Here is a 17,468-nt window from a genome sequence, read left to right as displayed (position 1 = left end):
AAATTTGCCGCTCTTGAAATGCACCTGCTGTTGATGGAGTGCACCACGGGTGGCACGCTAGCGTCCCACCTAGCCCCAAGAGGTTAAAGGCAATGCTACCAAATACTAATTGAGTGAATGTAAACTTCTGACCCACTGGGAATGTAATAAATAAATAATAAGCTGAAATAAATCATTTTCTCTGCTATTTTTCTGACATTTCACATTCTTAAAACTTCTGACTTCAACTGTATGACATGAGTTTAATGATTTGGAAATGTGCAGTGCACATTTGGACTCACTGGTGTTTGGCTTGTATGACATCAAAGCAGTATTTATTATAATCCTCAATGTCTCATCTTTCAAAATACTTTGAGTCCTCTTAATTTACAGCATTTCCCTCACTCAGACAAAATATTTGCCAAAGTTTCCGAATTACTGGGAGGGAGGAGGGGGACTACTTGTCATGCTCAAGTTCAGAACAGCTGTCAATCAAAACCCATACAGCACTGTGAAGCTCAGAGCCCGAGCTCTGACGTCATGTATAGCATGTTACTGTAAAGCTGAGACACATATTAGTGCCCAAATCTGCCATTTTCAACATGTATACAGGTACGAGTGTAAAGGGCTACCACTGCATGTTGCCTGGCACATCAGAGTTAACCAATGCTCTCCTGTTTTATTTCCCTCAGGGCTGGCTGCCTTAGACCATGTTCTGACCCCAAGAATGAAAGCCTCTCATGTTGCCATAGAGACCATGCGGGATCACCTGGATGCTGTTTATGATATCACCGTTGTGTATGAGGCAACACTGGGCAAAAGCAGTGATAGACAACCTGCCCCAACCATGCCAGGTATGAAGTTGTTCGAGACAATTCAATTCTTTCAGGTATTAAAGGGGAATGGGAACACTTTAGGAAGTAAAACTAAGCAAAGCGACGTATTCAATCCACTAATACTAAACATGTGCATTTAACAAACGCTCTATTTAGTATTTTGATCATCGACAAGGCTGATTCAGAGGGATTGGGTTAAGTGCGGAAGACACATTTCAAAATGCATTCAGTTGTACAACTGACTAGGTATCCCCCTTTCCCTTTATTTGAGCTATGGTCAGCGCCATTTTAAATTGCAATAGTATTGACTGACGCCAGTGAGTCACTGGCAGGAATCATCAAATTGTCTGTGGCAGCCTTAAAGTATGAGTCTCGACCCAAAGTGGGTCGCGGACCTATTAATGGTGGGTTGCGATGTGTCCGAGTCGATTAATATTTTGTTGTTTTGGCCAAGTGCAACTGCTCTCACTGTTAAGTGCGCTCTCTGCTCAGTTTGGCAGCTGTGCGAGAGGGAGATGCCCGCTAAGCGTTTTATCAGATTTTGTTTTTTTCCCCCCGGCAGTTTTCTTGAAGATCACTCTGCTACCCACACGCTCCAGCACTGTCTTTCAACAGCAGATGATGCGCTGTCAGCCACTGACTTGTCATTCCCTCTCGCCAGCACTCACCACTCATCAAATGGACTCAAGCTAGCCACAAGTTCTGACTGAGCTCGATCGCCATGGAACGCAAATACAGCGATGAGTTACGCTCTCATTTTCATACAAACTTTGAGACATAACGAGGATCGCCCAGTGTGTTTTTTTTGTGCGGGGAAGTACATAGTATTACTCGTAGACGTCTATTTACCGCCACAGACCGATGCTGGCACTAAGACCGCACTCAACCAACTCTATAAGCCCATAAGCAAACAAGAAAATGCTCACCCAGAAGCTGTGCTTCTAGTGACCGGGGACTTTAATGCAGGCAAACTTAAATCAGTTTTATTCCACTTTTACCAGCATGTCACATGTGCAACCAGAGGGGAAAAAAACTCTGGACCACTTTTGCTCCACACACAGAGATGCATAATAAACTCTTCCCCCGCCCTCCATTTGGCCAATCTGACCATAATTATATCCTCTAGATTCCTGCTTACAAGCAAGAACCAAAGCAGGAAGTACCAGAGACTCGTCAATACGGAAGTGGCCAGATGACGCGGATGCTACGCTACAGGACTGTTTTGCTAGCACAGACTAGAATATGTTCCGGGATTCATCCAATGGCATTGAGGAGTATACCACATCAGTCATCGGCTTCATCAATAAGTGCATCGACGACATCGTCTCCACAGTGACATCGTCCCCAAAGTACAGTCGTGGCCAAAGGTTTTGAGTGACACATTAATTAGTCTGCTGCCTCAGTTTGTATGATGACAATTTGCATATACTCCAGAATGTTATGAAGAGCGATCAGATGAATTGCAATTAATTGCAAAGTCCCTCTTTGCCTTGCAAATTAACTGAATCCCCCCCCAAAAAATTCCACTGCATTTCAGCCCTGCCACAAAAGGACCAGCTGACATCAAACCAGGGATTCTCTCGTTAACACAGGTGTGAGTGTTGACGAGGACAAGTTGGATATCACTCTGTCATACTGATTTGAGTTCAAATAACAGACTGGAAGCTTCAAAAGGAGGGTGGTGCTTGGAATCATTGTTCTTCCTCTGTCAAGCATGGTTACCTGCAAGGAAACACATGCTGTCATCATTGCTTTTGCACAGAAAGGGCTTCACAGACAAGGATATTGCTGCCAGTAAGATGGCACCTTATTGACAATTACATGAAGTTGATGCAAAGGACAATATTTGCGGTGTTGACCCTTCTTTTCAAGACCTCTGCAATCCGCCCTGGCATGCTGTCAATTAACTTCTGGGCCACATCCTGACTGATGGCAGCCCATTATTACATAATCAATGCTTGGAGTTTGTCAGAATTTGTGGGTTTTTGTTTGTCCACCCGCCCCTTGAGGATTGACCACAAGTTCTCAATGGGATTAAAGTCTGGGGAGTTTCCTGGCCATGGACCCAAAATATCGATATTTTGTTCCCCGAGCCACTTAGTTATCACTTTTGCCTTATGGCAAGGTGCTGGAAAAGGCATTGTTCGTCACCAAACTGTTCCTGAATGGTTGGGAGAAGTTGCTCTCGGAGGATGTGTTGGTACCGTTCTTTTTTCATGGCTGTGTTCTTAGGCAAAATTGTGAGTGAGCCCACTCCCTTGGCTGAGAAGCAACCCCACACATGAATGGTCTCAGGATGCTTTACTGTTGGCATGACACAGGATTGATGGTAGCGCTCACCTTGTCTTCTCCGGACAAGCTTTTTTCCAGATGCCCCAAACAATCAAAGGGGATTCATCAGAGAAAGTGACTTTACCCCAGTCCTCAGCAGTCCAATCCCTGTACCTTTTGCAGAATATCAGTCTGTCCCTGATGTTTTTCTTGGAGAGAAGTAGCTTCTTTGCTGCCCTTCTTGACACCAGGCCATCCTCCAAAAGTCTTCACCTCACTGGCCGTGCAGATGGACTCACACCTGCCTGCTGCCATTCCTGAGCAAGCTCTGTACTGGTGGTGCCCCGATCCCGCAGCTGAATCAACTTTAGGAGACGGTCCTGACGCTTGCTGGACTTTCTTGGGCGCCCTGAAGTCTTCTTCACAACAATTGAACCGCTCTCCTTGAAGTTCTTGATGATCCGATAAATGGTTGATTTAGGTGCAATCTTACTGGCACCAATATCCTTGCCTGTGAAGCCCTTTTTGTGCAAAGCAATGACGGCACGTGTTTCCTTGCAGGTAACCATGATTGACAAAGGAAGAACAATGATTCCAAGCACAACCCTCCTTTTAAAGCTTCCAGTCTGTTATTCGAACTCAATCAGCATGACGGTGATCTCCAGCCTTGTCCTCGTCAACACTCACACCTATGTTAACGAGAGAATCACTGACATGTCAGCTGGTCCTTTTGTGGCAGGTCCTTTTTTTGGGGATTCAGTTCATTTGCATGGCAAAGAGGGTCTTTGCAAGTAATTGCAATTCATCTGATCACTCATAACATTGTGGAGTATATGCAAATTGCCATCATACAAACTGAGGCAGCAGACTTTGTCACAAATATTATTTTTCATTCTTAAAACTTTTGGCCACGACTATGTCAGATGTAGACATGGAGAGAGAAATTTGCTAAAATTATTTGTGTAACTTTTATGTCTCTAGGACCATCCCAGAAGACTCCCTGAGTGCCCAAAGGGAAAGAGCGGTGGTCACTTTGGGGAAGCGGGCTGATGTTCCTGAAAATGGAGAAGGAGCAGGCCATTCAACAGCAAATTCAAAGATACACCCATCCATAGAGGCAATTTGAGTGGAATTGTTTTTATACAGATTTTTTTGTTGTTACCTGTTTCAAAAGACGTGCGACCTTGTCCCGGACCTGCAGTTTCGACACTTTCACCCTCCTACCCCCCCGGACCTGCTGTCTGGACGTATGAATGCTCAGCGATGAAAAGCCAACTGACATTTGCTCCTGAGGGGGTGAAGTGCTGCACCTTCTATAACCACTGGTTATTATTTTGATGTAGAAAGGGATTTGTAAATTTTTTGCTATGCTGTGTATTCACTAACTGTGTGAGTTATGTGACATTTTTATAGTATCTAACATATTTTGGTATTAAATATGCAATTTCTTCTTAAAGCGGCAATCAGCAGTTGAAATAATAAAGTGTTCTCCCTGCTCCTCTTTCGGTAAAAAGCTGAGGGATGGGGCTGAAGAAATGTAACCACACTCAAATTAGGCCTATGTCTTGAAAACATTACAGCAGGCTAGATTTACTAAATTAACTGGTTTTATTCAAACTCAAACCCTATGTGAATGCCACTTGCCCTTTATGGAAGAGACGGCATGCCCAGGGATGGCACACCATACACCTCGTCCAATTCTCCCTTGTGTTCATAGGGTGAACTGGCGGTTAGCTGCCAGAGTGTATGCACTGCAAACAAAATCATAAAAGAGAGTCCGATACTAAATCATAATGTATTTATACACTGCTCAAAAAAATAAAGGGAACACTTAAACAACACAATGTAACTCCAAGTCAATCACACTTCTGTGAAATCAAACTGTCCACTTAGGAAGCAACACTGATTGACAATAAATTTCACATGCTGTTGTGCAAATGGAATAGACAACAGGTGGAAATTATAGGCAATTAGCAAGACACCCCCAATAAAGGAGTGGTTCGGCAGGTGGTGACCACAGACCACTTCTCAGTTCTTATGCTTCCTGGCTGATATTTTGGTCACTTTTGAATGCTGGCGGTGCTTTCACTCTAGTGGTAGCATGAGACGGAGTCTAAAACCCACACAAGTGGCTCAGGTAGTGCAGCTCATCCAGGATGGCACATCAATGCGAGCAGTGGCAAGAAGGTTTGCTGTGTCTGTCAGCGTAGTGTCCAGAGCATGGAGGCGCTACCAGGAGACAGGCCAGTACATCAGGAGACGTGGAGGAGGCCGTAGGAGGGAAACAACCCAGCAGCAGGACCGCTACCTCCGCCTTTGTGCAAGGAGGAGCAGGAGAAGCACTGCCAGAGCCCTGCAAAATGACCTCCAGCAGGCCACAAATGTGCATGTGTCTGCTCAAACGGTCAGAAACAGACTCCATGAGGGTGGTATGAGGGCCCGACGTCCACAGGTGGGGGTTGTGCTTACAGCCCAACACCGTGCAGGACATTTGGCATTTGCCAGAGAACACCAAGATGGGCAAATTCGCCACTGGCGCCCTGTGCTCTTCACAGATGAAAGCAGGTTCACACTGAGCACATGTGACAGACGTGACAGAGTCTGGAGACGCCGTGGAGAACGTTCTGCTGCCTGCAACATCCTCCAGCATGACCGGTTTGGCGGTGGGTCAGTCATGGTGTGGTGTGGCATTTCTTTGGGGGGCTGCACAGCCCTCCATGTGCTCGCCAGAGGTAGCCTGACTGCCATTAGGTACCGAGATGAGATCCTTAGACCCCTTGTGAGACCATATGCTGGTGCGGTTGGCCCTGGGTTCCTCGTAATGCAAGACAATGCTAGACCTCATGTGGCTGGAGTGTGTCAGCAGTTCCTGCAAGAGGAAGGCATTGATACTAGGGACTGGCCCGCCCGTTCCCCAGACCTGAATCCAATTGAGCACATCTGGGACATCATGTCTCGCTCCATCCACCAACGCCACGTTGCACCACAGACTGTCCAGGAGTTGGCGGATGCTTTAGTCCAGGTCTGGGAGGAGATCCCTCAGGAGACCATCCGCCACCTCATCAGGAGCATGCCCAGGCATTGTAGGGAGGTCATACAGGCACGTGGAGGCCACACACACTACTGAGCCTCATTTTGACTTGTTTTAAGGACATTACATCAAAGTTGGATCAGCCTGTAGTGTGGTTTTCCACTTTAATTTTGAGTGTGACTCCAAATCCAGACCTCCATGGGTTGATAAATTGGATTTCCATTGATTATTTTTGTGTGATTTAGTTGTCAGCACATTCAACTATGTAAAGAAATAAGTATTTAATAAGATTATTTCATTCATTCAGATCTAGGATGTGTTATTTAAGTGTTCCCTTTATTTTTTTGAGCAGTATATTTAGCATGCCCCGTTTTTGGTTAGATTGAGATTTCATGAGTCATGTCTGCGACTCAAATGCGTTACCATTGCGCCAAACAGCGCTTGTGATAATGATCGTTATAGGTTACTGATTATGCATGTTGAGCACTTGCCCACTACTGTTAGCTTTTAAACAATGTATAATCAAGAAAAATGTCAGTAACCTCTTCTACCAAGAAGTGACACGTCCAATACATCGCCATCAAAACAGACTGACAGGAACTGCTGAATGTATGTAATACAGCCACCATCCGCTGGGATTGTATGCTGTATCCTTACAATCTCTCTCCAATATAATTACAAATCATTTGTAGACTGAAAATTGACCAAGAAGCCCAAACATATATCTGACTAAGACAATCATTTCAAACCTTGCTTACATTTGTATACGTTAATGTGTCTTTCTATTATGTATGGGAGTACTTGAACAGATTTCTTAAATTAAAATCACTTGGAGCAGATTTCCTGGTGTTTTTACTCTTTTTATAAAGATGGTTTTGATCCTGATTGCTGATTGGTTAAAACTGCATTCCAGCCCGTGTCTATTCCACAAGTTACCACCAGCTAAATCTACGACGTTAAAATGCCTATTTAACTCCATCTGACTTTGCACTCAACTGTCTCATCGGTCCAGCCAGGCAATTGTATTTATAAAGCCCTTCTTACATCAGCTGATGTCACAAAGTGCTGTACAGAAACCCAGCCTAAACCCCAATTTATTAACTTGATCTCCACTGTAAAAAGCATCTAGACATTCTCACATTTCTTTTAGACTAATATTTAGTTTTCAACAGCGGAGATTTATATAAACCTTGCTGTCTGCCTCTGACATTTGCAGGATTGTTTCAGTATTCAAATTCGATCTCCAGCTGTAATGTAATGAACGTGTCAGGATGAGACAGACTGGCAGGCAGAATTTCTCAGCCTGTCAATCATGAATCAGCTGGCATCATTTTATGTATTTTTATATATACTGCTCAAAAAAATAAAGGGAACACTTATTAAACAACACAATGTAACTCCAAGTCAATCACACTTCTGTGAAATCAAACTGTCCACTTAGGAAGCAACACTGATTGACATTACACAGTACCAGTCAAGAGTTTGGACACCTACTTATTCAAGGGTTTTAATTTATTTTGACTATTTACTAAGAGTGTGCAAAGGGTGGCTACTTTGAAGAATCTAAAATATAAAATGTGTTTTGATTTAACACTTTTTTTTGGTTACTACATGGTTCCATGTGTATTATTTCATAGTTTTGATTTCTTTACTATTATTCTACAACGTAGAAAATGGTAAAGAAAAAAAACTGGAATGAGTAGGTGCCAACTTTTGACTGGTACTGTATATGTGTGTGAGCTATCTATCTATCTACACACATACAGTTGAAGTCAGACATTTACATACACTTAGGTTGGAGTCATTAGAACTCATTTTTCAACCACTCCACAAATTTCTTGTTAACAAACTATGGTTTTGGCAAGTTGGTTAGGACATCTACTTTGTGCTTGACAAGTAATTTTTCCAACAATTGTTTACAGACACATTATTTCACTTATAATTCACTATCACAGTTCCAGTGGGTCAGAAGTTTACATGCACTAAGTTAACTGTGCCTTTTAAACAGCTTGGAAAATACCTGAAAATGATGTTATGGCTTTAGAATATTCTGATGTGCTGCAGGAGGGACTGGTGCACTAAACAAAATAGATGGCATCATGAGGAAATTATGTGGATATATAGAAGCAACATCTCCATACATCAGTCAGGAAGTTAAAGCTTGGTCACAAATGGGTCTTCCAAATGGACAATGACCCCAAGCATACTTCCAAAGTCGTGGCAAAATGGCTTAAGGACAACAAAGTCAAGGTATTGGAGTGGCCATCACAAAGCCCTGACCTCAATCGTAGAGAATTTGTGGGCAGAACTGAATTAGCGTGTGCGAGCAAGGAGGCCTACAAACCTGACTCAGTTACACCAGCTCTGTCAGGAGGAATGGGCAGAAATTCACCCAACCTATTGTGAAAAGCTTGTGGAAGGCTAGCTGAAACGTTTGACCCAAGTTAAACAATTTAAAGGCAATGCTACCAAATACTAATTGAGTGTATGTAAACTTCTGACCCACTGGGAATGTGATGAAAGAAATAAAAGCTGAAATAAATCATTCTCATTCTCTCTCTAACTTGAAGCTTTTGACCTGCTCCACTGCAGCCCTGTTATCAAATGTATTTATGAAGCCCTTTTTAAATCAGAAGATGTAACAGAGTGCTTTATACAGAAACAGTCTAAGACCCCTAACAGCAAGCAATGCAGATGTAGAAGCACAGTGGCTAGGGAATACTCCCTAGAAAGGCAAGAACCTAGGAAGAAACCTTGTAGAGGAACAAGATGTTCAAACCTTCATAGATGACCAGCAGGGTCAAATAATAATTAGTGTTTGTAGAGAGTGCCACAGGTCAGCACCTCAGGGGTAAATGTCAGTTGGCTTTTCATAGCCAAGCATTCAGAAGTGGAGAGAGGTAGAGAGAGAGACTAAAACAGCAGGTCCGGGACAAGGTAGCACGTCCGGTGAACAGTTAAGGGTTGCATAGCCGCAGGCAGAACAGGTGATGTGGATGGGGCCGTGCTCGCCCTCCCATTTCCTGTAGTCCACAATCAGCTTTGAGGGAGACTGAGGGAGAGGTTGTTGCTCTGGCACAGCACTGCCAGGTCACTGACCACCTCCCTGTAGGCTGACTCATCGTCGCTGGTGATCAGGCCTACCACCATCGTGTCGTCAGCAAACTTGATGATAGTGTTGGAGTTGTGCGTGGCCACGTAGTCGTGGGTGTACAGGAGGGGGCTAAGCACACACCCCTGTGTTGAGGGTCAGCGTGGCGGAGGTGAAGTTGCCATCCCTCACCATCTGGAATTGGCTCAGTCTCAACATCAACAGTGAAGAGGCGACTCCGAGATGCTGGCCTTCTAGGCAGAGTTGCAAAGAAAAAAACATATCAGACTGGCCAATAAAAAGAAAAGACTAAGATGGGCTAAAGAACACAGACACTGGACAGAGGACTCCAGCATCCCGGAGTCACCTATTCACTGTTGACGTTGAGATTGGTGTTTTGCGGGTACTATTTAATGAAGCTGCCAGTTGAGGACTTGTGAGGCAGCTGTTTCTCAAACTAGATACTAATGTATTTGTCCTCTTGCTCAGTTGTGCACTGGGGCCTCCCACTCCTCTTTCTGTTCTGGTTAGGGCCAGTTTGCACTGTTCTGTGAAGGGAGTAATACACAGCGTTGTATGAGATCTTCAGTTCCTTGGCAATTTCTCGCATGGAATAGCCTTCATTTCTCAGAAAAATAATAGAGTTTCAGAAGAAAGTTATTTGTTTCTGGACATTTTGAGCCTGTAATCGAACTCATAAATGCTGATGCTCCAGATACTCAACTAGGCTAAAGAAGGCCAGTTTTATTGCTTCTTTAATCAGAACAACCATTTTCAGCTGTGTTAACATAATTGCAAAAGGGTTTTCTAATGATCAATTAGCCTTCTAAAATGATAAACTTGGATTAGCTAACACAACGAGCCATTGGAACACAGGAGTGATGGTTGCTGATGATGGGCCTTTGTACGCATAGGTAGATATTCCATAATAAATCTGCTGTTTCCAGCAACAATAGTCATTTACAACATTAACAATGTCTACACTGTATTTCTGATCAATTTGATGTTATTTTAAAGGACAAAAGAGTTGCTTTTCTTTCAAAAACAAGGACATTTCTATGTGACCCCAAACCTTTGAAAGGTAGTGTAGGTAGGAGCTACCGAATGTCTTTTTATTTATTTTTTTACATTTACAAGTGAATGTGAACAAGAGACATTGTGCAAATTAACAAAATGTTGATGCATGCTTGTTTGAAGGAAGAACTGTACTGGCCCTGGAGCAGCATGTGTACACACTGTGGAGTCTGGAGGTGCTAGGGCAACGGGCCTGCCTGTTCTGCTCAGAAAAGAGGGGGGAGGAGCAGACAGACAGAGATTAGAAAAAACGCAAGGAAATGAAGATAGCAGTGGCAGCTGTACAGATTTCAGATGGCAGAAAGCTAGCGATATATAATGCCCCATCTCTCAATTCAGCCACTTACTTAGATAACTAGCAAGTTAAGCTTCAGGGTTAACGCAGAATTCTTTGTTTTTCACTCAGAAAAAAAACTAAACGCATAAGAATTATCTTGCTGTGTTTTGTAAACGAAGATCTAAAATGCTTTTTATTGTAATTTCTGCTCGACATTCATGAACAGGCATTCGATCAGCAGACATCAGTGCTGGACTGATGTGTAGCTACATTCTCTGGTACTTTTCAATGTAGCCTACTTTTCTCAGGTAAAATACAAGATTAACTTTTAGCAAAACATTGGCTACATTCTTTCTATGATAAACATTAGAAATGTGATGGCTATGCATAGTTTTTGGGGAAAAAAAGACCTTGCTTCTTCATTTTCTTTTCTGGCTGCCAGCCAAATAGCATTGCACTTCTCTTGTAATCTGATGAAAATGAAGCTATTTTCTGCCAAATGTGTTGCACTAATGTATTTTCTGTGAAGGAAAACTATAGTTGCACGTCCCCGATCACTCGATTGACGCTCGATTGATTTTCAATATAAAACGCAGGTGAAATTGTTTAAAACGCAGATTTTTGGAAGGTCTGCTTTTTGAAAATGTCGATTTCTGAACTCTAAATGAGTCTACAGACAATATGCAAACAGGGCCGACGGCGCATAGCGCAGTGTTGCAATGCCGTTTTTCGTCACAAAAGGGGCAGCTCCTTGTAATAAGCTCCGTCATTCAACACAGTTTTTTCCTACCTGGAAATTGAGACCCGAAGTATCATTCCTTATAAAGACTGACCGGCGGTATTGAGCAAGTCCAGCCCCTGTGTCAACGTCACATCTTTTCCGGTATCCCTTCTGGTATAAACACAGAAGATGGCTAAGCGCCATTGTCTGACCAGTTTGGAGGAGTGTCTGTGTGAGCTGGTGAGACGATACGAGAACCTTTACAACCCTTCGATGCGGTTGTATTCGGACAAGCAAGCAAAAGACGATAGCTGGAGAGAGATATCATGAAATTTGAGCACCGATATCAAAGAAACATGGAGAAAGATTTGGGACTGGTATGTTCATAATCTGAAAAGCGTGAAGGAGACTAGGAGTGCGGCCACAGCAAAGGCTGACTCTTCTGGCCTGATGTGACTTGGGTTCTTTGGGGTTTCTTATATCTCAGGAGGTTTTCATGATACAATCCAGCTGGTAGTGTGCAATAATGATTTTAATGATTGCTTTGCCCTCGTGGATCTGGCTGATTGGTTGAGTCATATGAAAATGCCAAATAAGTGCTATGATTAAGAATAGGCTTATCTGAGGGGCCTGTAAGAAAAACACAGCAGGCAGGGCTCTTGAGGATTCTATAGTTTCTTAAAATGGGCAGTCAAATTATGCTCAGATTATAGTGTTTTGGAAATTATGGGGAAAACCACCTGAGTGTAAATTGTAGTTGCTTAATTTCCTAATTTGGAGTTAGAGGACGGAAGAATTTAGGGTCACATCCATAATCTTCTGAACCTACATGGTGCCTCATTAACAACCAGTTGAACACACTTTTGATTTGATCGCTGACTACATGGCCTTTGGCTCCTATGCTCTTCCTCATGTTGTTCTGTGTCTCATTCATGTTTTCTCTGTTTGATAGAATTCCTGTGTAAGGAATCTCCAAGAGTTCACATCCACTTTGAACGTGTGGACATGAAGGAAATTCCTCCGGAGTCTGTGTTTTTCCGTGGGTGGCTGCACAAGCGATTTGAGATCAAGGATCAGTGAGTATCCTCTTACTTACCCCCTCTCTCTAACCCTGTCTGACATTACGACACTGACCAACCTGCTACACACAATTTCCACATGTAGGCCAAGGTTCAGTTCATGTTAGGAAAATGAATCAGAAATGCCGAAATGTCCACTTCAAATGGTGGACTGCAATGTTAGTTTTAAGGATGTTAGAGCTGGTCTGTTTTGATTGCTCATTCAATCATATGAGTGCCCTGACTACACAATAAAAGTGTGCACAGAATATCCAGGTTTTACGGGAAAACCTGATTGGAGGATTCCGGACTTCTTGGTTATTCTCATTTGATGCCGGGAATCTTTCAACCATAATTTCTGGAAAATCTCAGAATTAGCAAAAATGTGCAAACCTAGAACTGACCATTTACAGTTATAAATTGGTATGATTGGCTAATTTTATACACAAACTGGGGATATGTGTTAACTCTAAAGTGAACCTTCTCTTTCTCCACAGGATGTTGACTACTTTCTATGAGTCTGAGGATCCAGACAAAAAAGGCAAATTCCCTGGAGAAGGTCAAAGGTCCCATCTGAGTATTATGAAGACGTTGCCATCACTGCTATTTTTGGGGGGGCTAACACTGCCAATGCTGTTGACGGAGTCTGGCAGGAAACTCTATGTCCGAACCTGGGTGTATGGGACTCTGTTGGGATGGCTCTGGGTGAATGTTAGTCCATAGGAAGCTTGTGGTGGTCATCATGCCATCTGCTATGGGTATGGAAAGACCTTGCCCTTTCACTCACCCATCAAGCAGGGGAGTGTTTTTTCAAACAAAGCACTTGTTGCTGTTAAGGTTTATGGGCTTCTACAATTCTGTCCAAATAATGTGGCTCATTTCCTAACTAAACAGCTGTAAGAGAGATTGTGAGAGAGAAGCAGTTTTGTTTGTTGTGCTGCTTGTTCCTTGCTCTATTGTTGCGTGCATCAGAACTTGCAGCCAGATAAGGTGAGAAAAATATAAATGGGGATGTTGAAATGGAGGCATATTTCTTTCTTGAATTTCCCCCTTTATTTCAGCCATAAAGTATGACTCGATCGATTTCTTCCATAAAACCTTTAGGCCTGTTACATAATAAATGTAGCCAATTCTGTACTTTTGCATGTCCAGTGTCCAGCATCCCTTTTCAACATGATGTAATCTTCCATTAGTTGACTAGAGTTAGAGTTCAGCTCTCTGTTTGAGATGTTATGCTGCACTCATGCGCTCTTGGAATTATTGACATCTCAGGACAGAGAAACTCCCCAAAAGCTCCCAGAATGTTCAGAACTGAGTTGACAACATCCAAAAACGTTCTTTGAGTTTCCAAGTAGTAAATAGGAGTGGGGAGTTTCACATGTAACAATAACATGTATCGTACTCTGAGTCTGAGCTTCCCAGTAAGATAGCTTAGAGTTTACTATTCTGAGAAGCATGTGAACCCAGCATTAGAGAACAGATTTAATATTCAGTACTCATTACAAAGTACTCATTACAGAAGAGTGATTAGTGTTTATCCAATTGATTAATATGTTGATGATGTAGGGTTTAGGTCTTTAGTGATGGTTACTTAGCCATACATGTTTAATGTTCTCTTTTTTTAATACGAAGTTCCAAGGTGTCTGCTGTATTTGTTTTGCTTGTTTGAGTTGTTGCAAAAGTTCCACAAATTGTTGCCAAACTTGATACAAGTGCAGGGGTATCGAATAGGTATTTTAGGTGGAGCAACACATCTGTTATCAGGTCAATGTCCTGTCTGCTCTACCTGAAGAACCAATATTGTATTGTCTTTTGTAGTTGACCTAAAGATTGCAAGTGTACTACATTTTCATTAGATTTTCTTAAACAAATTATGTTGGGACAGCTTGTTATTCAGAGGAATTTTTGTGTACACTGCCTTTATACCATGTTATAGATTACACAAGGGGTATAGATAGCTATGTATTGAGAAGGCCAACTGTAGAGTATCCCTATATATAATTAATATTTCTTTGTATACAAAGCCAACTGTATAATAGGCATCACTATAACAAAATAATACTGTATGTCCATTGTTTTTCATAATATAAACATGACTTTTTCCATTGTCACTTTACATGACGCTATTCTTAGTTTATTTATTTATTAAAGGGCTCTTCCGATAAGGATTTAATTAGGCAGTGGTAATAGAAACTGCCACGCCAAGGCCTCGCTTACTTATCCTATCCTTCCTTTAATAACAATGTGTAACGACAAAACAGTTAAAACGTTATTTCATTCAATTTGTTTAATTCCGTCAATTTGATTAAAAAAGCAAACAAGCTGATTGTAAATAATAACACAATTCTTGTAGAAACTATTGTGCCAATTGTACACAGAAATGTATGCCTTATATAGGAGTTAGTCAGTCCTTGGCTTCGCTTCTACTGAGGACTGCATGTAATGACTGCACTGGGACTCCCTCTACTGGGCAGCACTTGAACTGTTCTGCACACAACAGTTTATTGGTCTGTCTTCAGTTTTTTATTTTTTTATTTTATTTAACTTTTATTTAACTAGGCATGTCAGTTAATAAGAACTAATTCTTATTTACATTGATGGCCTACCCCGGCCAAACCCTAACCTGGGTGACACTGGGCCAATTGTGCGCTGCTCTATGGGACTCCCAATCACGACCGGTTGTGATACAGCCTGGATTCGAACCAGGGTCTGTAGTGACGCCTCTAGCACTGAGATGCAGTGCCTTAGACTGCTGCTCCACAGTTCATGAGCTTTTGGTGGGCAGTAGTATATGCTGGAATATTTTTGTTTTAATGCACTTGATTTTGAGAAACTTGTGGAATTTCCAAAGTAATGTTTTAATATTTGAATTTTTTTGTTGTAAATAAAGTACCTCTTGGTGTTTCATCAAGCTAAGAGGACTTTATTTGTTTTTCAATGTCCATGTCTTTTTCATACACTGGCGCAAAGCTTCAAGTCTCTATTTTATTCTGTTATTACATGACAGCATGATAATGTATCATGCTTTTGTATATCACTGGTCAGAAAATAAATCCTGGCTACCAAACGCACCCACATGCAATGCTGTTGGAAATGTCTACCAAATGGCGTTGTATAAAAAGTTTAGAATCACAAATGTTACTATTCCGCTCGGTTTCAATGGTATATTATTGTTCACTTTGAAGTTTGTTTCAAGTCTACTTTGAAATTCAGGTATTTTCTTTCAAATTGTCAAATTTGTTTAATTTCTGATATGTACATGGACAGACTGTGTTTTGCTGAAATGTTGTAGTACTGGGACTTCTACCGCTGCCTTCGCTACAGATCAAACATTCCTAAAAACAAATATGGAATGAAAAATTGAAGGCTCTGAAGTTTAGAGTCTTTGCATGTTGATTGAATAGATTTCTATTTTTTATGTTAATTTCAAAATGTCCCTCTAAAACAATCTAATGCACTGCTTAGAATGTTCAGAAGATTGTGCTGCTCTTATGCCTGTCCTTTAATACTTATTAATGCAGTCAGCCAAAGAAACATACCTATGTACTTCGATCTTATGTACTCACCTTTACCCTATAGCACATAACTGAACCTGATCTGAAAGTGATGATTCAAGCATGCTTGTGTTCATTTGTGTTTTTGAGACTTTAATAATAAAGGAATGACATTCAAAATCATTTGGATTGAATTTCTTACTTTTTAGTGGGTTGAAAACTGGTTGAACGAGAAGGGTGCAGTCAATATCCTGAATATTCATCTGTAAATATAGTACCTGTTGGGTGATTGGTTGAGCCTTCTTGAGTGTGTGACTGCACAGATGCTCTACAGAGCCATCTATTTAGCTAGCTCGTGCCGCCGGCATGAGCAGTTAGCACCGTCTGAACGACTTGGGAAACCAGCTTCAGCTTCATCACCAAATTAATTGGGAAATAAATAAGTCTCACCAGCTAGCTACCAATTTATTTTGGTTTCGCTGTCCGATCATTCAAAAAACGATCACTTGTTATTTTTACCTTTCCACAAACTGGTATGTGTTGCTTGATATGAGCAAGATAACCCAAATGTATCAAATAGGTAGTGGCGATTTTAGCATGAAAATCTTGGTGTGGCAAAAAAAATAAGTGGGATGCATGCCAGCAATGCCACTAAACAATACATTAACTGCACTATAACATTGACAAACAGTGTCCGCAAACGGCCTACATAAAGCTGTCCCAACATCTTACTGCTGCTACACCTGGCTATCAGCGGAGCCTTATCTGGCAGCGAAACAGTTCAATTCAGCCTCATTTATTGCCTTTTTAAGAAACAGCTGATATGGCTGACTTGTTTAAACAAATGTGGTTTCTAATGATAATTGAGATGTACAAACTATGGAATAAGGGGACGACAAGCGGATAAGAGGCAGTTCATCATTCCGTTTAAGCCATTGTTGAGCGAGCTAGGACGGACGTAATCAATATAACTATTTGTTTAGCACTTTTGAAATGTACAGTGACAGAATTCAGAACATGGGCCGTTCTTAGTGTTCTCCCTTTACACCAAGTCGGAACCATAGGATAAATAAAGGGGGCATTTAAGCAGACAATGAAAGCTCTTACAATATTCAATGATTACATTTCTCTAAAACAGGCTATAGGCTACATGTGCACCACCAAGTCAGAACAGTAGGCGAAATTTAGAGCGGTAAATAGACCAAATTATTAAGGTGAGGCACATGGACTAGTAACATCTTACTACAAAACATACAGTTAGTATTACTTTCTTAGCTACAGTATACATATCTCCCAGGCATATTACATAATTTATGCAGTGGCATACAATGCATTTTTGGACTCACCTTGTTGTGCTGTGCTCGCTTTGAGGACAATACAGTGCCACCGATAAGGCCCGCTACCAAAACCTGCGGACTCTCCTTCACCGCAGCCATCGTGAGTAAAACATTTAAACGTGTTAACCCTCGCAAGGTTGCCAGCCCAGACGGCATCCCTAGCCGCGTCCTCAGAGCATGCGCAGACCAGCTGGCTGGTGTGTTTACGGACATATTAAATCAATTCCTATCCCAGTCTGCTGTTCTCACATGCTTCAAGAGGGTCACCATTGTTCCTGTTCCCAAGAAAGCTAAGGTAA

General features: G+C 41.9%; 1 protein-coding gene across 2 annotated transcripts in view; it reads left to right on the top strand.

Moving 5' to 3' along the window:
* LOC106612554 (1-acyl-sn-glycerol-3-phosphate acyltransferase epsilon) overlaps positions 1-16,015 on the top strand; it is a 51,514-nt gene extending 35,499 nt beyond the window's left edge. For both annotated transcript variants that reach the window (XM_014213810.3, XM_014213805.3), the window contains 3 exons: positions 672-833; positions 12,233-12,356; positions 12,836-16,015. In XM_014213810.3, the coding sequence (XP_014069285.1) occupies positions 672-833; positions 12,233-12,356; positions 12,836-13,061 (512 nt within the window). In that variant the 3' untranslated portion in view covers positions 13,062-16,015. The remainder of the gene's footprint in view (positions 1-671; positions 834-12,232; positions 12,357-12,835) is intronic.
* Positions 16,016-17,468: the final 1,453 nt, after the last annotated feature.

This window comes from Salmo salar, chromosome 01 (assembly GCF_965601325.2).
Source record: "Salmo salar chromosome 01, fSalSal1, whole genome shotgun sequence".
In the NCBI taxonomy this organism is placed as follows: domain Eukaryota; kingdom Metazoa; phylum Chordata; class Actinopteri; order Salmoniformes; family Salmonidae; genus Salmo; species Salmo salar.
Note: the sequence above shows the minus strand (reverse complement) of the source record. Positions and strands in the feature narration are given on the sequence as shown.